Here is a 26,795-nt window from a genome sequence, read left to right as displayed (position 1 = left end):
GACGTGGAATCAGGGCATGTGGACACGGATACTGTCTGTGCTAACAAGGTCCACACAAGCCAGGGCCTTTCTTATTTGACAGTTTATGAGTGACCTTCATCTGATACATTAAACAGATTATTAAGAATGAGCTAATTGTAAAACTGAGGAAACTTTGGTGAATTAGGTAGGCTGTAAACCATTTTGCATCAAGGGACACACTGACAAATGAGCTCTATATTCATATTCTTATACTGCAAGTTCTCAGTTAAGCAAATACAATGGCTGGCATCAAGGAATCAAAGGGCAGACTCCTCTGCTTAACCTGCAGGGGTTTCTTAATACAGATTTTATCTTCTACTTATGGTCTTACTGCTAGTTTTTAACCCCTCAAGTGTCACTGATGTTGCTCAATATCTTCTCATTACATTTAAGCTGTATTTAAGTCGATTAGGGAATTAATTAATTTCCAAATAGAATTACCATGTAATGGAATTACCATGTAATCTATTTTATGCAGTGGAATTTGCGATAATCACGTCCCTTGTTGCTTTGTTAACTCACATGAACCACGTATTAACTGCTCGAGCCCTGTGTTAAAGAATAGTAGATTCACTTTATTGGAAATAATATTAAGACTACTTTTTTACTATTGCTGCATTTTTAAAACTCTGTTTGTTATTCATTATATTCAGTGAGGATACTCTGGGCTGTCTGTAAAAAAGCATCTCATTTCACAATTTTTTTTATGCCGTGGTGCTTTCCAATAAACTTGAGGCTGAACTACACCCAATCAGCATCGGACAATATTCTGTACAGCTCCTCAGGTATCCATATACAACAGCACACACAGCGGCGCACAAATATTGAAACACAAATTAATTTCCTCTGCCATACTCACACTCCACCCCGCGGTGCCAGTAAGATGATACCTCCCTGCCTGTCAGGAGAGACCCTTCCATCCTATAAAAGAAAGCCGACAGATGGAGCTTTTGACAGAGTTAGTGCTCCACCAGCATCCCATGACTGATATCAACTGATGCGTTGCCTTGCCCGAGGAGCTTGACTTATTAGAGGGGAATCAGCGCAGCTCAATCACAGGTTAAAAGTTTCCCCCTTCGGATCTTAAGCAGAGAAGAGGCCCACTTGCAAGTCTTAAGCATTAATCACAGTCTGTCTTCAAGGCCTTTATTGGAGAGATAGCGGAGAAGACCTCTAAGCCTCTCGAAGCAGAGGAGGAAAGCGAGGCCTTGTGGGCACCCTTGAGTGTTTTCATGCACCCTAATTAGTCCTGTATTTGCCTGAAATGTTCCCTGGCTTTTCTCCTCAACCTAGTCCCTGTGCTGCTAGTCTCAATCTCCTTCTGCATATTTACTATCTCTCTCCCTCTCTCTCTCTCTCTCATGTATTAGAGTGTCCCCAAGGGATGTAGATTTCCAACACAAATAGTCATAAAGAAGACCGATGAGATCTCAGCTTCTATAGCAAAAGGAAAGACATTGACACCAGGCAATGCCATCAGCAAATAGCTACTGTTAGTGTACCTACAGCTAAACAAGGCTTTAATGTCACTTATCTGCTTCTAAGCAAACATTACCCCCAGCACAGAGGAAAGGGTAATATAGCAACAAAGACAGACCATTGTGAAAATCAAGCACTCAGTTGTAAAAAAAAAAAAAAAAAAGAAAAAAGAACCAGCCAAGCTTTAAATCTGAGAAAGTAAGTGTTAACTCTGCTTAAATGAATAAACCTTACATGTGTTCTAATATATGAAAACTGCAGCAGAGGAACATACTTTACAGCTTTTTTCACTGAAGGATAACTCCACCCTGAAACACAAAGAATACTTTAACATTTTTGGAATACATTTTTATTTGCTCTTTTTTTTTGTTTTGCTGAGAGTGAGATTGATATTACTCTCTCATATGCTAAATATTAAGATAGCCACACCAGCTGCCAGTTAGCTGCTACAGGAAGTCAAGCTAACCGGCTCCTGGCAGTAGCTTCATATCAGACATGAGAGTAATATCAGTCTTCTCAACTAAACCTTGACAAAAAAGTGTTGAAGTATTTCTTGTAACACACTCTTATTTACTTTTGTTGTCATTCAGAGTTTTTTTGTGCTAACGCCCTGGTACATAACAGGTAAAAAAGTTGCTTTGGTGTCCTAAAAGTAAAGAGAACTCAGTGCTTCTCTAATACTGCAGGTTACTTCAAAGATAGAGCTTTTATCTTCCCAGCATCATGTGTTATGATCACCAGAGTGTAACTTATGCTCATGTCAGTCTGCTTACAGAAACAAAACTAGCAGCCATTAGCCGTACAGTGGGCTGCCATTAACGCTACATTAATTTAGTTCTTCATAGCAGGCCATTGTTAGCTTATGGGTGCAGAGCAGAGTGGAGAGGCATATTTCTCCCTGCAGCATCTAAATATAAATCAGTGTGACCTTTTTATTTCCCCAGATGTTCCACTGCAAAGTAGATTGCATCAGCTTTCAAACGGAGCGCCACAGCTTTATTTTCTCTCATCTTGTCTGGTAAATTGCTCTTTTCTCATTTCAAAACCAAGTGTGGGTGATTTGTTCCATGGCACTGGTTTTCTAGCAAAGTCAAAAACATGAATTTTCAGTTTTGTTTTTGTTTTTTAAATTTTATTCTGATTTGAAGGCACAAAATGCTGCTGCTGTAATTTCTGAAGAACACTAGTTTTTGTTCAACCAAATTTCCTCTTGTTGTTGTCTTGATTACCCTCAGGAGAAAATCTGTTGTACTCTTCTACTGAGAACTTCTCATTATCTGTAATATGCAGTTTATTGGTGCATTTCTTGCCCCCACAAGACCTGTTTTCTGTCTTCTCAGTAAACTTGTTCCATGCAACACTTGGTAACATTTTATTTTTATAGTCTATAATTTCCTCATAATTTCCACAGACGCTTCCCAGAAAGAACTATGCAGTTTATTACTAACTTTAAGGAAAAAAGGAATTTCCTTGAAAGAATAGCCCCATTTAAAACCAAGTCAGCAATCATGAATTATCCATCTATTATAGGAAACTCTATTCTGCATGTGTGCAATTGTATTTTGTCCCGTAGACAAATTACACTTTTTTGTTTAGTTCAGTTGACCCTCCACTCTTGACTTTTCATCTAGCAGCCTCATTGTCCAATATTTTTTGTTTATGGCCAAAAACCTGAACAACTAATGACATTCCCATTAACATTAGCTGTGTTTTGAGTTTTATGCTAATTAGGAAACATTAGCAAACTAAAATACTGAAAACAGTAAATGTTATACCTACTAAATATTGGCAAGTTAGCATTCTTGTTGAGAATGTTGCCATGCTAGCATTAGCATTTAGCTCAAAGCATCATGTGTGTTGTGCAGCCTCATAGAGTTTCTTAAGTCTTGTTCCTAAATGGTACCAAACTGCCATAGTTCAAGGAAACATCTTGGGAGTTATTAAGAAATAATTAGAAAACTTGTATAATAAGGTGTTGCCCAGCCCTAAAACTGCTTGTTCGAAAGACCATGATATGCCGCCTTGCCTAGTAAATCAAATTTTTTTTCCCACCATTTTTGGTGGCAGAAATCTTATTCCTTTCTAATGTGGAAATCTGTCTCCTGCTTCACCGCACACGCCCACCTATTTTGAGTGTGCACACACGCTGCTCATTTTCATTAAAGGCTCTAACCTGCTGCATTGTACTCTCCTGTACCCACTAGGACCTCTGTAATCTTTAGCACCACACTGTATGCTGTTCATCAGCGAGCAGTCGGGCACCCTATGCCAGCATATCTTTGAATATTCTCTGTGAGCATATTGCATGTGCCTCTCCAGATAACTGCTCATACTCACTGTCTAAAACATGAAAGACCACCATTTGCTTGTACATATATTGACACTCCTGACCCACGCTGTGTAAAACATGTTGCTGTGTCTTGCGCAGCAGAAAAACTTGACAGAGGCAGCATGCTTCAAAGCAAATGGCTCCATTGTGGCTCAGGGTAATATGAGGAATGATGAAGGCCTTAAGGTGCGAGAGAGGAGAGTGCTGCTTGTCTCACACAAGCAGACACTCTCTGGTGTGTGTGTGTGTGTGTGTGTGTGTGTGTGTGTGTGTGTGTGTGTGTGTGTGTGTGTGTGTGTGTGTGTGTGTGTGTGTGTGTGTGTGTGTGTGTGTGTGTGTGAGAGAGAGAGAGAGAGAGAGTGTGAGTGTGCACACACGCACGCGCATTTGTTTTTAGTGATACAAGACCACGGCCCCGACCAGTGTAATTATCAAGCCTGAGGAAAGTGTGTGCAAGCCCGTGTGAAATCTGACAGCATCTACTACTGTACCGTCTCAACTTGCAGAGCAAACAAACCCCCCCACACACACACACACACACACACACACACACACACACACACACACACATACATACATACATACGCAGTATATACACACATGTTGCACAAGCTGGTTGGTCCAGGGGGCTCGTCTCTAAGCTGCCAGTAGGAGGGGGTGTGTAGATCCTGTGAGCGCTAATTAAATGTGTTTAACCCAAGGTCATTCACAGAGCCGAGCGAAAGAAACGGACGAGACTTCCGAGAGAAGAGTCCAGTAACAGCACAGAGAATCATGGGAGAGAGACTGAGGGAGATGGAAAGATACAGAACAAGCCAAAGAAGCAGATTGAGAGTGAACGGGGGGGCGAAGAAAAAGGCTTAAGCATGTTGTAAATGTTTTATTGGGCTCCTTTGAACTACTCCAACTGAAGGCACGTGTGTGTGTGTGTGTGTGTGTGTGCAAGTCTCGGGAGGACACCATGCTTCCCCCACAGATGACCCAGTTAACACTGAGGATGGGAGGTGAGCCAGAGATATACGGCTTGGATAGATGACCAGACAGATACTTCCTTGGATTGCACACTGGGTTTTTTCCGGTCCAAAGATCCACTTTTTTTCTTTCTTTCAAAGAGCCAAAACTCATTTTTTCTTCAGAGTATTACTAATGTTAAATTAATCAACATTCCCCCCACTTCTAATTACCCCAGCATACGCTGTTCTATTCTTATGCAGTACATTGTAAATAAAGCCAATAGCCCACACTCCATATGTTTGAGTTTGATCTTAAAGTTTGAATCTGTATGAGCATGTTTCTATGTTTCATCATTATCAGTTAATCTGCCAGTTATTTTCTATCCATTAATAGATAAATCTTTTGGTCTATATAAAATAATGGAAAAATGTCTACCACAATTTCCTATAGCCCAAGGTGATGATTTTAATTTGGTTTTTTTTCTGTCCCATAAGACAAAGAAAAGCAGAAAATCCTCTCAATTTCAAAGCTGGAACAAGAGAATGTTATTAGTGTTTTTTAATTGATTCATTGAATAATCGAAATTGGTTAATTAACTAATTGTTTCAGTGCAGATATTTTTATATTTTGATTATTATTATCTTTTGAAGTTATAATCCTTTAAATTTCACTCGACACCTGTGGGCACTGATGGGCTGGGCTGAGAGGATTCATTGCATCATGATAAAATACCATATGTAACAAAGGAGATGTCTCCTATTCAACAAAGTTATCCAACAGAGTAATACTGAACTCATGATTATAATGTTTTGCTCAGGGACATGTGCCTGGGTTTGTCCTCCACATATGTATCTCTTATGTGTGTTTAAGCAATCTAAATCCTGCACAAGAAATGCCAGTAAAAATGAGAACCGTTAAAACTGCTATAGGGCAAATACATTGACTGGCTATTGCTGAAAAAATGGCTGCCATAGAAAGTGGCCAAAATGGAGTTAGATACAATGAAATCCATCTGAAGGATTATGACTTTAAGATTGCACGCATTATAAATAAATATTTTTCGTTAATAAAGGATCAACACAGCTGTGTATAATGTAAAAGCTGCCACTTGTGAAACACATATCGGGAACTGGTGAAGACCAAAACAGAGCAAGAAATACGACTCCAAATGAATGCTGATGTTGCTGGTTAGCTGGATGTGTAAGTAGGCAATGTTTGCTAACTCGTTAGCCAAATAAGGTGACAATATGTCAGTTTTGTGTTTAAAGCTTGTTTGTGCTGCCCTCCAGTAGCCAAAGTAAAAGTAATTAATGTTTAAATAGACGTTAAAGGAGCAGAGAGGGAGAAAGAGACAAAAAAAAGTGAGAGATTGTCAAGCATGTTATGGGGGAGAAAATAATGAGAAGGGAGGCAGAAGTTGTTGTGATAACAGATTAAATCAGCTGGAGCTGCCTGGTTTGTGTTTAGCTGTAATTGCGCTGCACTGTTGCTGGGGTAAACCAAGCACTGCGTCCTAGCTAGCGGTATTCAAGCATGATGCTATTGTCATGATTAGCCCTGCCATTAGCATTTATAGCTCTCGCAATTGGACTCTCAGTCGGAGGTAAATCCATTACTGAGGGATTAAATGGTGTCCCAGCTCCTAAAATTGTTTTTTTCTGTATGTGTGTATGGGACAGAGAAATTAGTTTGTGCGTGTATGTGTGTGTGTGTAACAGATAGACTGTGTGTATGAAATTATTTACTGAATGACTATAGCCTACAATGTTTTAAAATAATACAAACAATCCCATATGCACCACATGTGTGTGTGCACATTAACGAAATTGTTGCCTGAGCTCAGTGTGTATAACATGTATCAACCCGTAGCCTGGCTCTGTGTTTGCATGGGCGCGCGCGCGTGTGTGTGTGTGTGTGTGTGTGTGTGTGTGTGTCTGTGTCTGTGTCTGTGTCTGTGTCTGTGTGTGTGTGTGTGTGTGTGTGTGGTGTGTGGTGTTTGCTCTTCTCCCTCATCTCTGTTTCTGACTCGTTTGCCAGACGGAGGTCCATTTGTCGCGGATGGTTAATGCAGCAGCAGTGGTGGGATTGTTATGACTTTCAGGAAGTAGATAGTGTGCCATTGCCAGAGCGGGTGACTAACAACACAAAGCTGCTACCCCGGCGTCCCATTGGAGAGAATTACATGCTCGGATTGGAGATGACATTCTCTCACTGAGTCAGATCAAAGCAGCCAGATTATTCTCCTCCACTCTCTTTGGCCGAAGGAAAAGACGACCATTGTTGAATTTAAGAGAAGGGATGTGTGTGTTTGTGTGCCCACAAAACAAGGTGTTCCTGCTTTGTGTGTGTACAAAAAAAGAAAAGTGTCCTTGCTTGCCATGCTGTTCTTTTAGCTATCCTCTAAACATGCAAGTTGAGGAAGTCACGCTGTAATTGGCGCTAATATCCCCCCCCCCTCTTGCTCTTCTCCCTCATCTCTGCACCTCAGTATTTTGTACCCATTTGTCCTCTCCCTCTCTCTCGCCTCACCTTACCTTTAAACGTTTCTGTCTTTGAAATGAAGAGGCAGGAATGCTCCGTAACTGAAGTCACGGTTCTGTGGCAACAATATCCCTCTGTTACAGGTACAAGAAGAGAAGGCTGGCTCTCTCTGCTCCGCTGCGCTGCAGAAATGCCTGGGAGCGGCACTTCTCCCTGGGAAAGAGAATGAGGGAAAAGAGAAAGAGGCCCCCTTTCCACCTCACATTAAGATTTGTCTGGTTCCCAGATTGTATCCAGATACGATTAATCTGGCATTCCATTTGTTCCTGGCACTAAAAGATGCACTATCCACATTGAGAGAGCGTTTCTCTTTCCCTTGCGAGACACTTGTGAATGCCATGTGTAATCTGAGATAGGGGGCAAGAGTGACAACGGGATTTTTACTTTCCTCCTCTTTTAGATCTTTAAGGAGTCTTTTTTTTTTTTTTGGACACAGCATACCTATTCATGGCTGTCAAGAAGTTTCTCATCTATTTTTTTTTTTGTTGTTGTTTTCGCTGTTCACCTCTGTTGTCCTCATCACATCCCCGAGGGACACATAGACAGACAGGCATATATAAAGGCAGCCACAGAGGAAAATACTCACACTGAGAAAGACAGATATAGAGAAAGATCCTCAGAGACAGAAGCATGCGGAAAAAGCAGATAGAGACAGCATTTGGAGAATGTGAAGGAATGTCCCACAGCTCCGGTATAATCTGGCATACATCGAATATATTGAAATGCCTCTTTATGTTCATTCTCACTTCGCTCATGTTATATTAGAAAGGAGAGCTCCTCGTAAGAAGGCTGCTTTTGTTGAGATGCGAGACAGGGACCTCTCTGTGCATTTGAAAAGATGTTGCTTGTGTTAGTAATCAAATATCTCAAAGTTACTGGATGTGTTTTGTTTCGTTTTTTTCTATCATGCAGCAACAGGTTTGCACTGCATAAGCCGTGCTATCACCACGATCAGTGGATTTACTCAAAATAGATGCGCAGTGAGTCCAACTTTGGTGAACTTGAACATGCAAATCTGCACCACCGAAAGTGCCGACCTTTGAAAAGAGGAACAAAAAACAACCACAGAAATTCTGCCGGAGTAAAAAACTGGTCTAGAGATGATATAAACAAATATGCTCACAGATGAAGGAAGCATTATTTCCTGAAGTCAACCTTCACATGTATGCGTGTGCTCACACTGTGGGCCATACAAACTACAACAAGGCTCATAGTGACCGGGTTAGATTTGCAATTTTCTCCTCCTCCCATTGCCATTTAACAGTGTAACAGCGTTTGGCTGCTTCTCAAATGTTCTGTCTGTAGGCAGGTCATTTTCTCAGTAGCCACTAGCCGGCTGACTGAGTCACTGTAGCAAGTCCGTTCCTTTCTCACTCTGAATCCTCCCTCAGAATCATGTTCTCTGACAGTTCACATTTTTCAGACTGTCATTTTTTCTTTTCTCTTTTTTTCTTTTTTTTTTTTTTTTTTTTTTTTTTTTAGCTCATCATGTGTGACAGACGTAACTCTTGACTGTTAGACCGATTTTCTCCCTGGTTCATTTCCGCAGTAAAGACGCTATGAACTCGTTTTCACTTGTCATGAATTTATTTCCGCTGTGGCAGCAGAACACGTTAACACCAGCGTTCACAAACTCCTGCAGGTTCAACTGGGCTAAGCAAACACTTTTAGGACTGAGTGACTCTGAAAGACTCGCTATAGACTCGAGAACACTCGCAAGCCTAGCAACATTAAGACTACAAATCAACCCATAATGCAACACTTACAGAATATCTGATGCTTTGAACACTTTATTGTCAAATATAAGATGACCCCCACTTTTTCTAATCTAATTTCCAGAATGAAATATCATCTTGTATTCATGCCAATAGAAGTGTCAGCATACTTTTCATGTTCGTTCCGCTGAGACACTTTGCCTTTATAATAGCAGGGAAAACCCTGAATATGCAGTGATTTTGTCATTGCATCTGTTATTAAAACTCAACTGCAATGCATGTCCTTAACAGTTAATTTCCTATTGTCAGTTTTGTATACATGCACCAGTAATTCTGCTTATATAACATAAAAAAATGATTTTTTTTTTATTGCATTTAAAGGAAAATTAGTTGTCTTTCTTGAACTCGTCGACACCCTGACACAGTAAACACAGAAAAATCCCTGTGGTTCTGGGGCAGAGCCGTGACAACAGACAACAGACATGTCACGGCTTTGGCAGTGCATACAGATATGAGATAGCTCAAGGATAACAGCCACCTCATGCGCATTGCTCTCTGTAGTGTTCTTGTATAAAGATCTGACTAAAGCCTCTCCGGGCAGACGAGTGACACTTTGGTGTGTGTTCTTGCACCCTCGACAAGCTTTTAGCACACACAGCATGCTTGCATACTGAACACCAGTTTATCAGTTTATCAGTTACAGGAAATCTACCCTCTGATACGTCAGAGCATGTTGCTAGGATACTATTTATTCAATCTAACCCCCCCCCATCTCCAGCAAACACTTTAGTACCATACAGTATGCATATTATTTAACAGACGGATGTGCACACACGCTCACTCACGCACAGCTTATTTTCCTCATCTGTTACAGCTTCAGAGTTCGGTTCACTCAGAGTCAAATCACTCACCACAAAGGTCATCTCTAACATTCATCTCTAATAATTCACTTCCTCTCCTTTCCTTTCTTCTCTTTTCGTTGTTTCCTCATTTTTTTATTTTATTTTATTTTTTATTCTTACGCCTACACCTGCTTTTAATCTTTGCAGACTTTTAATGGTTTTAGGTCCAGTTGTGTCGCAGATGGCAATCGTCCGTGTTTAATTGAGGCTTGCAAGTGAACGGATGAGAGAGTTTTCAGAGAGGATTTTAAGTAGCACCTTGAATAACTTTCTCTCTCTCTCTCTTTTTTTTAAAGGGGTTTCCACAAGAGCTATAAATTGGCTTTTGGCCTAGTTCCATCTCTTGCTCTATTCCCTCGTATGCTTCCATAATGTAGGCTGCAAATATTATTCTTTCTGCAGATATTATTCTTTTGCCAAATCTGTCAGACAGAAGGGATTTAGTGTTAGGTTTCAGCATAGATGAGGCGTTTTTCTTTTTTTTTTTTTTGTTCTTGGAAATGGTGTACAACAGCTCCAATAGTTTTTCTTCATGCCTCGGAGAGATGAGCCCATTTCTCTCCTGATGCACAAGGCTTATTAGTTTTCACTGTCAGGCCCCTTTTCCCTGCTGCTTGTTTCTCTCTGTTGGAGCAGGGCCTCTGCTCTCAACCGCAGCTCATGATTGTCTCTGCAAAACTATAAAGTGATTTCTCAGACTTATCACATTATGTGCTGTCCTGAAATAAGCATTATCTCCAACAGTGGGTCTTTATTCGAGTTACTCTGCAGTCTTGGCTAGCGGGGCCGCTTCTCCACCAGGAAAGTCAAGTTGTTTATGAGCTTATAACCGTGATTAATTTTCTTAAATATAAGGGCTTTACTCAGAATGCTAAGTGGCTGTGGTTGATGGCTCTGGATCAGCTTGTTGGAAAAGAGCCCTCATAGTACGTGCTTCTCATCGCATGTCAATGACCTTGTGGCCAAAACACGCCGCAGTCAACGTCGCCTGCTGGTCTTTGGGGCTTTTCGTTGCTCCACATGATTTGAACGCAGAGAAACGTCTCCTTTTTCCTGTGTCTTTTCTGTTCTACTTGCTCTCGTCATGTCTTCTCTTCTCAGTTTTTCTTTGCATCTTTATTTGGCCGTCTCATCTCAGCTTGTAAATTCAGCTTTATTTGTTAAATCTCTTCTTGTACTCTCCCCTCTTCTCCTCTCCCACGTTGTTCAAGCCATAGTTCCCACAAGCCCCAGGGCCACAGCTGTAGCTCGTCTGTGTCTCCCCCTGACCTCCTCATGTAGCACTGCAAAACAGCTGTTCCCTGTACACACACACACACACACAGACACGCACAGACACACACCAACCAGCCAAGTGCAGCGCTCGGGGGGAGGCCTGCAGTAGGGGCAGTAGGTTTGCACATTGGGTTCATCATCACAGTTCGCACACACACAAACACACTCAGACATATGTGGTCTGACATGAACATGATCTCTCGCCACTTTGCACTGAGACACAGAGACGTAAGCCTGCATGTTAATCATAAATTAAAGGTATATATATGTGTGTGTGTGTGTATGTATATGCAGCCGTTGCACACACACTTGCCCTGACATAACCCCTGTTTTGCATACACAGCTTCTCCAGACGCACAGCCACACAGACAGCACAACTCCCCCCAGTCAGCCTAAATCCATGCCACCAAGACCCTCACTGAAAGGCTTAGCCCTCCCTTTTGTTCCTCAGGGTGGGGACCGGCGTGACCTTTGACCCGTGTGCCGTGACCCCACCCAGCTTTGGAGCCTAAGTTCAGTCATATGAGACCAGGTTAGCCCTTCAGAGGTGTGTCATATGACTAAGATGCAACGGTTGTAACCGCAGGGGCTTTATGTTGTGGTGACATAACAGAGATGCAGAGGAATGTAGGCAGACAACACAGACACAACAGAATACTCGCACTTAAAGCACAACCTGCCATTATTATCATATCAGTGCTTTTGTACCGACACTACAAATCTTTTTTTTTTTTTTTTTTTACATTAGTTATATTTTGTTGATTTTTTTAATTAATATTTTATTTATTTGACCTTTTATATGACGAGCAAACAAGAGAAAAAAGAGCTCGGATAAATTATTAAAACATATGCAGGTTTTAATTATGGCGGAACGTCAACACTCAATGTGTCCACAGCAGTGAGTATGGAAAGCCGTTCTGTGAAAGCATCGCCAGGCTCATTGTCTTCAGATGTAAAAGCTTTCAACATTTGAAACATAATCTAGCTAATTTGAGAGTGTGTTTTATTAATTTTATTTTAAGTTTTATTTATTATTATATTTGTAAAGTTATTTTACAGCTGCTCCTGAATGGCTCCTGAACGTGAGGTTTTAGGCATATTCGCTGAATGCTAAACAACTCAATTTACCATTTTAGCGTGCTAACATGTGCTTATTGGTGCTAAACACAGCTGATGCTGATGGGAATATTATCGGTTCAAAAATGGAAAAAAAAAACAAAAACTTCGTATTTTATTAAAATATCATAAGGCTTCATCAGAGCGTGAAAAGGGTCGACAATGAAATGCTTTTCAGTCGGACTCAATCTCTTTTCAGGAAATATACTTTGGAATCATCTCGTCTGATGATGTCGACTTTTTCAGGGCCGGTGAAACAAAGGGAGGACGGTGGGCCATGAGTGCTCTTTATATACCCTCATCCTCGATCATGGCATGGTCCAAGTTTCCTGTTCTAGTTGCTGTTTTGTGCTCAGAAATTCAGACAAGCTTCTTTTTGGTTTTATCCCACAAAGGTCAGCATGTAAATTGCATTTGTGGGGTTGGAATTTATAAATTGCAGGCACAGCGCTGCGCAGCCCTTACAGCCTTCAGTGTTAGCTTTACTTTTAAACCTTTCTTTGAACAATGCTTGGATCTACATGCAGTGCTTGCATCTTTGTATTTTTGTTCTCTATACTACATTGTATTTTGTTCTTTTGCCTTTACTTGCTCCCTGTGGCTATTTGAAAGTGTACACTCTTTTGGGAGTGGTCTCCTGCACACCTGTGTTGAACCAGGTTTCTTGTTGATAAGCATTGTATTGATAACACTGTTCATGCTCTGATGAAGGCGCACGGCCAGAATTAGTCAACCATGATATTCTAATAAAACACGAAGTACTGCAGACATTTTCGCTTTTGAACTTATTTGTTTTTTGAGGTTGAGCGCCCCGTCGAAATGCACACTTCCTTCCCTTTTTTTCAAGGGAATGTAATTACTTTTGCAGGTATTTACCCGTAAACCAAAGTAGTGGATAAATAAAAATTTTGAAGGTGCTTGAGAAAAAAAATAAGGCATCACCTAAGTGATTACAATTCACCCTGACGGGAACATGAATATTTATATTTAAAACCGAATTTCATTACAATCCATCCAATCGGTAGTTCTTGAAATGTCAATCAATTTCACAAATTACCACCTCATGTTGGCACTAGATGAAAAGTCACGGAATCACCATAATAAGTAGGATTCATCTTCTGATGATCATGACTGTCAGGGGAAAATTTCATGGCCATTTAATTGTAGTAGAGATATTTTAGCCTGGACCACAGCAGCCATACCGCTAGCATGGCTAAAGACACAAGGTCCAATTAGGACCTGACATCAAACCTCAACACACAAGGTGTGTCTGTAGCACTGAAGATGGAAAACTGTCAGGTATTGAAAGGTGGCACTGAAAGCTTAGTCAGTATTCAGATACCAAAACTTCTTTATGTAAATATTTTTTTCATTATTATGTCAAAATGTATTTTTTTATGGCTGTTTATTTGGTAAAATATGAAAAAGGAAGGTGTATAAAAGCAGGTTTATATCCTTAAGTGTGGCATTTTCACCAATATTGAGAGAAAAATCGAAGAATTCTCAGCCCTGGGTATAATATTAGGACTATATTATTAATTGCCAATAATGGCATCCAATCACTGCTCCCCACCATATTTATTTATTTGTCAACCAAGTTCATGACACAGTAGCGCTACCTACACTGACTCTACAGTCATGCCCACAATCAGGTCAGGGGTCAACACTGACAACAGCTACATGCCAGCTCACACACAGATAAGCAGACAAATATGGACGCACACACGGATACACACAGATACGGAGCGTAGCCTTTTGCTGGCTGGGAGTGCTGGCTGAATCTGAATGTGGACCTCCAGCTGACATCTATCCATGATTAATGAGAGAGTCGGGGTGAAGTTTTGGCTCCTTAATGAATACAGTTTGAGAAGTTGAAAAGCCTATCAATATTTGACATGTCTCTTGAATATGTTTGCATAATTGATGCAGGAATCTAAATTGAATCATAATTGCATCATTGTGGATGTTTCGTCCTCTTTCTCTCCCTCATTATTTTTCTTGTCCTTTGTATCCCACTCCCCATGATATTTCTCTCAGGACCAAATATGCCCCCTTCCACTATCATTTTCTCACACACAAGCATTACACACATGCGCACGCACTCAGATGGGTGCCGACAGACAATCAATGTGATCTCAGGGTGTGACTGACACATGGTACTGATGAACCCACTAGGTAGCGTATCGCTTTGCTTGCCTCTCTGCTTGTGATTGACAGCTGTACCTCCCCCCCCCCCTCTTTCTTTCTCTTCCTTTCTCTCTGTCTCTCTCTCCTCTTACTAACACACACACATGCACAGTCACATACACCCAGGGCACTGACTGTCTCAGACATCACGCTGCTCTCCAGTGTCGTGCGGTGCTGACATGCTCTGTGTTTGATGCTGATGTCAAACTCACTCTCACATTATTGTGAATGTGCTCATTTGTGTGTGTGTGTGTGTGTGTGTGTGTGTGTGTGTGTGTGTGTGTGTGTGTGTGTGTGTGTGAGTGTGAGAGAGAGAGAGAGAGAGAAAGAAGTGAATGAACAAGGATGATGACTGAAATACAGTAACTACACAGTGTATATAAATTCATATAAAGCAAAGCAAACCGTGCTGTTTTGGTTTTTATTACATTGTCGGAAAAAGACAATAAAGACAATAGAGAACCCGTCCTACGCTCATAAATTTGGAAGCTGGTCGCACCAACATGCATGTAAATGTTCCCTAAGAGGATTCAGGGAAGAGGCGAAGCTTCTTTTCTGCCAGTGTGTGGCCCAATCATGCTGCTGCATTCTCCCTCATTGAGGTCACGTAGTGGTGAAAGCAGTGTTTTGGAAATAAAGACAGAAAAAACTGAACTTCTACCCCCGTTAAAATGGCTTTCATACTCAGGTCTGGAGATCATTTGTGCAACTGTTTATATATTAATCATTTAAGTCAAAAAATAAAAAAGGTGATTAATTTAAGAAAATATTCAGAAGATAAGAAAAAGGTAAATTATCATTAGTTCCACAATCAGATTTTTTAGTGAAATGCAGAAATTCAACATAAATTCATAGTTTTAACAGGAGCTTTCACCGCATCTTACTGTCTTCATCAGCAAATGGAAATAGCTCAGTTGTCATTGAGATGGTACGATTGTTAGTACATGATGAAAACAGGTCGGTGTACATGTAGATGAAACCACCATGGTGGTATGTGGTCACTGATGAAGACCATGAGATGAGGTTGAAAGCTCTGAACTTATTTTTTATGTGACATATTTTTGACTTGAGTTATATTTGAGTCACTCTTAATCACTTAAAACGTGATTTTATTGACATGCATTTAACATACACTAAGAGATGACTCGGCGATAATGGTAATATGAATTTTTAATTTCAACATGTTTTTATAAATCACACTGAAACCTTCACGCCACTAAAAATGTTACCGTTACATCAAGAGCGACAGAACTGCTAATATCTGACTTTCCATTTAAGAAGTGTCCCCCAGAGTCGCTGGGAAACTTCATAACTCCAGTCACCGCCATGTCTCTTCAAAGTGAGTCTAAGTTTACATCATCTGCTCTGGGAACAGCTAAAGTCTTTTGACCCCAGCGACCCTGAAGCCTTTGTTTAAAAAAAAAAAAAAAAAACCTTGTGAAGCAAACGACCATGTGTTTGTAAAGAAGCCCTCTTCAAATTCCTGCTAAGCCAACATTTGAAAGGGTCAATCTTGACTGATGACAGTGCATCTCTCCAGCGGACTCTGTGTGCCCAGCCATCCATTTACTGTGATGGCTATGGCTCTGCTTTGGGTGGGATCATAGCATCCTCTGACTGGTGGTGCTGTGCTGAGGGACTCAGGTGGCTCCTGGACAGGGGTTTTATATTTTGATTTATAGAAGTCTTCAGAGGGAATACATTAGAATGTGTTTGCAGACAAGAAATTAGACACGATTAAGTTTCTACTCACCTATTGGAGGAGAGACGGACCGGTGTTTACCGGCAGATGGGACCCAGATAATGGTCACTGGTGCTTTGAAAATAAGAGGGGTTAGTGTGTGTGCAATATATGTATATTAACGTGGATGCAGGATTGCGAGTTTCTGAAAGTGTGTGTGTTTGTGTGTGTTTACAAGAATGTTAGGGTGCCTGTTTGTGGTTTTGTTTATGAGAGTGTGTGTGTGTTGCATTTAGTTTGGAGAATGATTTGTCGTGAGAGAGCCTCCAGCCACCGTAATGTGGATGGAACGAGTTGAAGCATTCCTCTCTTTCTCTGAGTGTGTGTGTGTCTGTGTGTGTGTGTCTGTGTGTCTCAGATGAAAGGACATCTCGGTGAGGGGTAACTCCGGCCTCCGCTGCACTCCTCGTTTCAGTGGCTCTGATGGCAAAATGTGTCAGTGTTTAAAAGGAGGCCGCCGCAGAGCATGTGCTGACATGTCTAAATCTGAGACTGTCTCACACATATAGATCAACACACGCGCACACACACACACACACACACACATACGGACACAGAAACTAATGTGCACAGTGAGGCTTCCCGAGGGCCATCTGGAAGTGCAGAGCAAGGCACAGCTGGTCTCCAGTGAACATTCACGGACTCTGGACCCCTCATCTGCAAGATCACACAGTGAGGCGCCAATCACTGACTCCTGTGTGTGTGTGTGTGTATGTATGTGTGTGTGTGTGTGCACAAGTGTATGTATGTGTGCGAATGTGTGAAGTGTGATTGTCGGTGTAGAGGTGCAGTCATCTAGCTGCACATGGAAAACAAATTCCCCAAATATTCCTGGATACGTGTGTGGAATAGGTGTTGCCTAGTTTGAAATAAGCCTCACTTCTGTCCTCTGGAGAGTTGAGTGTGTGTGTGTGTGTGTGTGTGTGTGTGTGTGTGTGTGTGTGCATGCGCACTTGGGGACTCTGACTACTGCGCAGACACTAAATGTAACTGAAAAATTGCCTCCATCTGTTGGCAGTGGAAAAAATCCGAGAGGACAAATTGAAAAGATTGCAAGGATAAAGCCGTCATAGTGAATTAGTATCGTGGCAGGAAGACTTCTTGTTATCTGGGTATTTGTAAAATATTCAGGCTTACATATGTGTGTGCGAGGGGGTCATGGGGGGGAGGTAGCACAGCCTGTAGCTAGAGGGAAAGAACAGGCTACTGACTTGAACAGATTCACAAGTTTGCGTGAGCGTGCCGAGTGTGAGTCTGCATGTATATAAGCCCCTATCTAGTACAACAGGTTTTTTATTGTTTTTTTTTTGTTTGTTTTTTTTTATTTAGTCTTATGAGGTTCACACCCACCACCTGCAGCCGTACTTACTGCCCAGCTCTCATTTGAATCGTAACATAGATCCACTACCACTATGCAAACTAGCGTGACATCTTAGAAATTCCTGACACCTGGTTACTTTAGAATTCAAGCTGCAACACTGAATTACTGGGACTTTCCAGGCAAAAAGCGCGCATCATTTATTGGCAGCGTGAAGAGGCTTAATATACATTAGCTGTGCAGGGTACAGCTCCGCAGCATAGAGAGAGCCTATATCAAGCTGTACAAACATGTTCTCAGTGTAACAGGGCTTTGATTCATAGTTTTGAATTTAATGTTTCGAAATATGTTTTGAGAGTTGACTGTTGTAGTTCTGTATTCGCACAGAGTGAGAGTGAAAGAGAGCTAGAGAGAGGGGAAAAAAAAGAATAACAGAGACATTACCATGGACCTATCAATCAGAGATTCCCCTGAAGAAATAGTTCTTGACGGGGCAGAAAGAGCTGTCATATCACGTCCTTCTTCAGATCTTACACCCTAATATATACTGGAATCCAGTCAAGATGGACGTCCCAGCCTGGTATCAGAATAACTCTCCGGTGCGTCTCGAATGAAAACACTTGTGGTTCACTTTCACTTCCCAGCTCATTGTGGAAATAACCACGAACACCGGCGTGAAAACATTACAGACTCGTCATCTGTCAATCAAGCTCCATTCACTGGCATCAGTGTTGCGATTTTTGTTGCTTATCGTTTTCACACTTTCATGGATGAAACTGTACCTCGCGTCCTCGTGCAGATGATGCGGACCAGCATTCGAATGTGTTCTCCTCAGTTTGTTCTGTTTGCTGACGCTGCCACACCTGTGTTAACAGCTGGCCACTTGTAATGCAGTCTCATCTGGCTAATAATGTTAGGGGTTATATTACAGTCTGGATGTGTTTGCTTTAATAATTGATGGTTTGATGGCTTTAGACTGCTCTCAGGGTTACAGTATGACTTGGCTTGTTTTCAAATATGTTATATGATTCTAATGGCTAATTTTAACTAGTGATTTAACAAATTTTTTTCGGGTTAATGTTACATATTTTGTGTTTTATTATCGCTAACACATTGTAGCTTGGTTTAACCAACCTGGGACTTGATTTTAAATCTCAGTCAAATTAAAAATGAAAACTTACAATACATAACCAAAGATGTAATGTAGTACTCATTGGTCTAAAGGTCCCTGTTGAAACAAATTTGAAAGCACTTTGAGGGAGAAGGACATCTTTTTATGCCTTTTCACTCGAAGCACTGTAGTTCAGCTATACAGTCGTGTTCAAATATACTGTGTCGTATGTGGACACTTGGATTCAATTCAGATTATAGTGCCAGGCGTGCTGGCTCTTTTTCATGTATTTGGCCTCAGTGGGCTTGTAACTGCTGCACTGTCTTTTTTGCTGCCACATATTCTTACTTACAACTCCTAAATGTCACCATGACATCATTTTCCTAACATGCCACTCCCCTGTGCTTTATATATGTCGAACTCCACACTGTAGTTATATGGGACTATGACAGTCTTAGTTCTGAGCAGGGGGAAGTCTTTACAGTCCTGTAAGTGGGTGTAATCAGATTGGCCCCCACGTGTGGACAGACCTCAGGGTCGTCATGGGTTTGACCACAGAATGCCTGTTTGTTTGGCGAGACAGACCTCTGGGTCGTTCCATCCTAGAATGCTAATTGGAACTAGCATAAGCTGGCTAATGAGCGCTAATTAGGCTAATGAATTAGTTGCGGAGTGTACAGCAGGCGTTATGGCAGAGGAGGAGGAGGAGGAGGAGGTGGAGGAGGATGAGGAAGATGGGACAGAACGGACAGGCACACATCTGGATGCACAGATACAGATGCTGACATGTACTTTTCCACTCAGCTGCGGGGTAAATAAGTGGAGAGGGTGAAAGTACGGGGGCACACACAGACATACATTCCAGTCACGCACTGCTGATTCTCCTCTCGAGCTCAGATTTGTTACTATACGCATGTGCAGACACATTATCACCCTCAAACACACACACACAGGAACATATGTGAAAGCAGCCCCCCAACCCACATGCACTCCCCCTCACCAAACATGCTCTATCTCAGTTAGTCAGGAGCCAAAGATGCCCTCTTTTTACCCACAAGCTCACTTAGCCTGCACATCTGTCGTAGTCTCATGGGAACACACACAACAATATGCTTCAACTTAGACACTTGTGTTTATGAGGAGTACGAGGCTCCTGTTTAATTACTGCTGGAATCTGTCCTTACTCTGTTTGGGAGTTATTTACTAGACAAATGAGCACATCTGTGACATGACATCCATAATTGGAAATAACTTTTTTATTCTTTGATGGACTACCACTTCATCTTGACGTTCACTTTCTTTCTCATGTGAAGAAGGACACAGTGAAAGTAAACCAGAGCTTTCTTTTTATCATAAATTAATCACTTGATGGGTGAAAGCACAAAGCCCACAACAATACACTTCCCTGGATTTAGTTTCAGCCATCACCAGACCTCCAGACACCCATTCTTTCACACACTCTCACGGAGTCACACACTTTGGGAGACAAAGAAATTAGCGAGAGAGTGGCACAGGGAGACAGGAGAGAGGTCCGGGAGGCTAATATAACAACAGTCTCAATAAGCAGTAAATTGGATCTCTTTCTCTCCGCTCCCTGGAAGACACTCAAGCTGGTTGTGGTTTTGTGTTTTCATCACCCTGGAGCTCCATGTCCAGGGGATGGGCAGGCACTAGGCGTCTGCTGGGTGCCTGCGTGGCACCAGAAAGACCAGAGGGCAGACCGCCAAGTACACACCTTTGGGAATCTGGGGCTTACTCAAGTACTGTACTAAATACAATTTTGAGATACTTGTGTTTTTCCATTCAATCCTACTTAATACTTCTATTTCACTACATTTAACAGGGAATTATTTTACTTTTAAGTCAAAACAGAATGTTCATCTTCCCTGATGTCAGCTGCAGACGTTAGCATCCCTAGCTCATTAGCTTACTAACTAGCATTACTCCCAAAACAAGGACAATATTATTAGCAAACTACATAATTATGCAGAGACGCAGGTTAAATTAATAAAAGCAATGCAGAGGACGAACTCACTCACTGTGTTTGAGGCAAAATGCCACTTTATCAACATTTATGGTAACGTTAGCGTCTCGGGAAAGTTAACGCTCCAGCAACTCCTGTGAAATTTCTTACCCGAGATTGCGTTATATTTCCTAAACTCATCGGTTAGACCCAAATGAAGCAAACAATAATGCATAAATTCAACCTGTGTGTTGCTTGTTTGTTTTCCTAGAAAGCACCCAAGCAGGGTTATGTTAGAATGAAATAACATTTCAAAAACATTTTCTTTTTTTTTTCATTCTTTACTATAATAGTAGCTCCTAGCAACAGTTGCTAGCGACATTTGTCATTTTAGATGAGAGAAATCAAAGTTCGTTGCCCAGCAATAACAAGCCTGTCTTTGTTTACTTCTTTGTGAAATCACAGACCACTGTTTCTGAATTTAGTATGAGCTGACCCTAACCTTAACCCATCATAAACCTCTTACATGCTGTGCTAAAACTTTCCATTTTAGCGTAGCAACAGTAACTAAGGGGAAAGGGTTTAGCTGAGTGTCAACTGAGTACTGTAGATGGAGGAACCTGAATAGTTCACCTCTGGTCGCAAGGGAGCAGTTAGCGTGGTTGATGGAGATGAGGGCGGAGACGGCATCTGATTCGACAAAAGTTTGTTTGAGCTTGTAGCATCATTAGCAAGACTGTGTTTATTAAGAGATACACTTTCAGTCCCTCTCCTCCTTCACCCCCTTACCCCCTGTTGGTGTGGATGAAGTGCCAATCCCATGTAATTAAGTTGCTGCAAATGAAGGCACTTAATGACAGGTTGTCACGGTAACAGTGTAGGATGTTGCCATTGGGGCTGGCAGAGATGTGTTTCTTAACTGCTTCACAGTTGTTGGATATGCTGACGCGTGCACCCTAACGCACCCTCACACTTTCATAAAACACAGGGGTGCTCATGCAGAGGTCATTTCCCGTGCTTTATTGGGTGAAGTCTTGTTTTCTGTCTGCTTTATATTTTCTGCATGCTGACTTCGTTTTCTGCCGTTTCGCGTGTCCTTCCAGCAGGCTACCACTTCACCTTCGTCACACACTCACTCTTGTTTTCCTCTACCTGCCTTCATGGTGCTGTCTGTCTCACACAAACACACGTACGCACACTCATATATACATTGGAGAGTCACGCACAAGTGCAAGCGCTTGAAAAAATATAAATACGCAGACACAATCACACCCGGCAGGCCCAGAGCACAACAGTGGCTTTCCCTCCGCCGTTTCAAGGTCAGGAGGACAAAGTGGTGGGAGAGCTGTTGTTCGAGAGACAAGAAAAGAGAGGAGGAGAAGAAGAGAAAGACGACGAAAGACAGGCAGTGGCCTCTGAACTCTGCGTAAAGTCCAAACTAGCAGGAGGTTCGAAGGATGGAAGTGGAGTGAGAGGAGAGGAACCAGAGAGGCGCGAAAAAAGGGAAGTGGAAGTGGGTTTACACGGCAGGGGACGTCCTTGCCGAGGCCTCCTCCTGCGACCTCCTCACCTCATTCAAACCTCTGAACCGCCTACACTCCCTCGTAAAAAGCAAAATTGCCTCTGCTAGGCACAATCCCAGTCATAATCAGGTTAAGGTGCACAGCAGGTGAATCACATGGGGCGCCTTTTCAGGAAACTGCTATTTACTCGAGAGACTTGGTTGATATTGCAATATTGGTTATGAAACATAAAAAATTTGAAGAGAATTAAAGTAGTTCTTCCTGTGACTGATTAGGTCAAACACAAACAAACATTTGCATTGTATTGAACATGAGACAGAAGATTGCAGTGGTTACATGCTACAGGGCTTCTGCATGTTAAATCCACACATTGATATTCACTGCCATCAGATGCTGGTCTGTTTTGCATGCTGTTACACACACACATATATATATGCACAAACAGACAGTGTCCAGGCAGACAGCTGGTGTGGAAATATGGGCTAAGATAGCTTCTTCGTCTCCATCGACAGGTGACAGAACGTCAATGTGAGGGCGTGCAGCTGTCGCTTGTTCACACAGCGTGTGTGTCTGCGAGTCTGTCGGTGTGTGTTTGAGCGTTTTGTGTCTGCGCGCGATAACTGCGTTATGTGCTGCACAGAGCATTATGCATGTAGGTGTGAATGAGGGTGGGATTTTTATCACAGGCTGTCATATCCCTGCACTTCATTAGAGCTTGGCTAAATGAGAGACAAGGCAGCATCTAGCTGGCAACATCAGCAATCACCATCGTCTGTGTGTGTGTGTGTGTGTGTGTGTGTGTGTGTGTGTGTGTGTGTGTGTGTGTGTGTGTGTGTGTGTGTGTGTGTGTGTGTACGAAGTGCTTGGCTTCCAGCTTCACCCTGTCAGCTCAGTCTATACTCAGACACAGGAACACACAAAAGGCAGCATCAGCAAATCACTGTCACACTTCTGTACAAGCCACAGTACGTTCACAGCATCATCAGTAGAGCAGAGTGTGTGTGTGTGTGTGTGTGTGTGTGTGTGTGTGTGTGTGTGTGTGTCCTGTAACCTTCACCTTGTATAGACTACGGCTAAATGAGAAATGATTTTCTGCCTCACCAGTCTCTTAACCCTCAACCTGGACAACCCTCAGGGCTCATTATTCCATTTTTTATGTTTCATAAAAAAAGAGAAAGTCATTGGTGTCATTATAATTATTATTAATAATCTAGTTTAAGAAATCAATAATACAAAAACCTGTATGTAAATTGATTGCAAAAAGAAAATAGTATTTGCAGCACATACACTTACCTCAACACTTAAATGTTTATTTTCATTTGTTTGTTTTTTTTTACATTTTCTGAAAGGGACTCTGGTGCATAATTATCATTTGATTTATGCTTTTCCCCCAATTGCTTTTTCTCTTTTCTTCTATATTAAAACACATTTCATTTTCTGAGCTGTCATTGTTTAAATGTTGTGATCAGTGATCACATTGACAGCATGGTGACGTTTAAAAAAAAACCCAGAGTATTACTATTAGTGAAAATAGATTATAATTTTAATTAGACTTAAGACAGCAAACCCCGCCTTGCCTGGATCTGCACTGTTGACTACCACGTTCGCTTTTTCTGTGGGTGATATGTATGAGCTCTGTGCATATATGAGAGAAATAATCCACAACGGAAGAAATTGCTGTGTCCACATTAAGAGAAAACAGAAGAAGAGGAAAGAAAGATGGAAGAGGACAGGAGCGTCAAACAGTGTATACGCATACACACACACACACACACACACACACACATTCATGCCACCATTGCTGTGCTGCTGCTGGTGGTGTGCACAATCTGTCAAACATAGAAAAGCAGCATGCATGCAAACATGAACACACAGACTGATGCACAGACACACACGGTTTCTCTATTCCTGACTTTCTCTGTTGTCTACACACACACACACACACACAGAGAGAGAGAGCCAGCTGTGTGGTGGAAGCAGGTGTCACTCTCAGCTCATTACCCCTGGCAGGGTTGATCACTCTGTTTGGAGAGCAATAAGACACACCTCACTGGAGAGATAGAGGGATGAGGGGGCAGGAGGAGGAGGAAGAGGAGCCGGGAGAGGGAGGGGAGCATCGTCCCTCTGCTTTAAGAGATAGAGGGATCGAGAAAGGCAGCGAGTGGAGAAGAGGGGGTGTGCAAAGGAGCATGTGGTTTGTGAGATAGGAGAGAGAGAGGGAGAGAGAGAGAGAGGAAAGAAGAAGGGAGATAGGAGAAGTGACGGGACGGAGGTTTGGAGGAACAGAGGGAGGAAAGAAGAAAAGACGAGGGAGAAAGAGTGGAAGGTGAAATCCAGAGAGAGGCTGTAAAGTAAAAAAAAAAAAAAAAGATTTCAAAATATTCATTACAAAATGGATGCTCTGTTCTAAGAGTAACAGTAGACAGAAGCTGGAGCAGTCAGGCCGTGTAGGTTTGATTTAATAACCCCATGGTTAGCCAAACTTAGCCTAAACAAAGGCAGATGGTTAAACTAAATTGTCCCTGTAAACATTTGTCACTATTTACAGACTAAAGTTCAAATTTGACCCGCCATACTAGCTGTGGTTGTACACTGAACTGTTGTTCTGTGCAATGAGGGATTGTTACTGACAGTACTGTACATTTTTACCTCCAAGCAAAATCGTCTGACTAAACTGTTTTGCTTGTTATTTCCTTGTAAGACCTCCATTTTTCTTGTAATAAACAGAAACCGTTAAGATTTCACAAGAACCAAAGCTGAAATGTCAGGAAAGGTTGTTCCTCTTGAAACAGTTTAGAATAAATTTCATCAGTATTTTGCTTTTTGCTTTTCAGCTGTGTTGAGTGTGCCTCGTTTCCCTGTCTGGGTTTGTGTCATTTAAAAGTGTGTGAATGTTGATGTAAATGTGTGTAAAATATTGTGACAGTGACTGTGTGTGAATGCCTCATTCCTCATGCTCACGTTTAGTGTTTGTTCAGCTAGGAGACGCCATCAACAATTATGTTATTATAGCTCATTACAGCAAGTAGCAGTGATGCATGTACTGTATGTATCCTTCTGATTACACACATTTTTCTAATCGTGCTGCTCTGGTTTATGTCCGTGAACTCATCGTGTGTGTGTGTGTGTGTGTGTGTGTGTGTGTGTTGGTGTTTTGTGTCTCTGCAGGTACGACTACAAGGAGATGCTCCACAACTCCACCTTCTGTTTGGTGCCCCGTGGCAGACGACTGGGCTCCTTTCGCTTCCTTGAGGCACTGCAGGTAAACAAGTGACACACACACACACAAAACACTCTCCCAATATGAGAAAGCATTGTATGCTGTAAATTTGTGCCTACCAGTGAAATTACTGGGAAGAAAAAGAGGTACTTCCCACATTCAGCCTCCCACTTTACATTTGTTTTAATTGTGCTACCTCTAGCATTAAAGGATCACCAAATCATTGCCACCTTAATAGTGTAATTAAAAACAAACAAGACCTTCGCCGGGAAGATTAGCGGCTTCTTCCTGCATCTAAACTGTGTTTTATTTTGTGACACTGGAATGAAATTTCTACAGAAAGTGTTAAACTGTCACTTGACTTTGTGAAAATTGCCAAAAGTGAGGTTTATCATAGCTGCAGGAAAAAAATCTGTTAGAAAACACTTAGTTTTGTCTGTGGTTTAACAGTCATTTTGCTCATGAACAGTTTCAAGTGCCTCATCTCTATGTAGTAACCCCCCACGACTTTAGCAAAAATATATGTTGTAGATGCTAAACCCCATAAAAAGTGCTCCCTTTTTAGTGCACAAGCTCAAATAATGGCACACCAGATATAAAATGGTTACAGTTAATGAATCCTCTTGATCACAGGTTAGCTAGCGTGTTAGCAGTCAGCAGCTTGCTAAGGATTTGAATATTTCACAGATGTGCAGATGATTTTCACTGTGACACTCTCTTGTGTGACCATGCTATTAGTCTAGCGGACTAAATGTACAGCTCCAAGGATTGTAAAAATGTACGAGTTTTTTTCACTCACCTTTACTGGAATGTTTCTGTGTTCTCAAGTTACAAAATAAGATATCGTTGTTGCAGTGACACTGGAATCTTAAAAGGGTTTGACACAGATAGAAAAGTGAGGAATTGTGTCCTTCAGAAAAATGTGTAGTTGAGTATTCAACTAGATTTAAGGGGTTAAAGATGCTGCAGGTAATGTACCATAACACCTCACAATATGACCGTAATAACCTGTGAAGTAAGTTCCACCCATCTAGAGTCATTTTCTAATAATGGATCTGCATTTACCGCCACTTTACTCACCCCTCTGGAACTCTATACACTTCACATCTGTTTTTTTTTTTTTTTTCATCCATTTCCATGACTGCACCGCACTCTTCTGCATTACTACTGCACTGTCCTTTACCTCTCCTTACCGTACACCGCCGTCCGCAGAGTGCACCCACATAAGTGCGCTTATCTCACTATCAGCTGGCACGCACACACACACACACACACACACCCGCACACATACATAACAGCGCACTTCAGTCAGGAGGGAAATATGTCCTCTCCTCTCCTTTCTCCATTTGTCTGACTCACCCCATCCATCGACTCGCACCATCTAGAGGAAGAAGACGGAG

At 41.7% G+C, this 26,795-nt stretch overlaps 1 protein-coding gene across 2 annotated transcripts in view; it reads left to right on the top strand.

The window, feature by feature from the left end:
* LOC111222995 (exostosin-1b) overlaps positions 1-26,795 on the top strand; it is a 140,803-nt gene that overhangs the window by 69,404 nt on the left and 44,604 nt on the right. For both annotated transcript variants that reach the window (XM_022746945.1, XM_022746946.1), the window contains exon 2: positions 25,344-25,437. In XM_022746945.1, the coding sequence (XP_022602666.1) occupies positions 25,344-25,437 (94 nt within the window). The remainder of the gene's footprint in view (positions 1-25,343; positions 25,438-26,795) is intronic.

Source organism: Seriola dumerili, unplaced genomic scaffold (assembly GCF_002260705.1).
Source record: "Seriola dumerili isolate Sdu_G_001 unplaced genomic scaffold, Sdu_1.0 BDQW01000110.1, whole genome shotgun sequence".
Classification (NCBI taxonomy): Eukaryota; Metazoa; Chordata; class Actinopteri; order Carangiformes; family Carangidae; genus Seriola; species Seriola dumerili.
The sequence above is the reverse complement of the archived record's forward strand: the minus strand, read 5'-3'. Positions and strand labels throughout refer to the sequence as shown.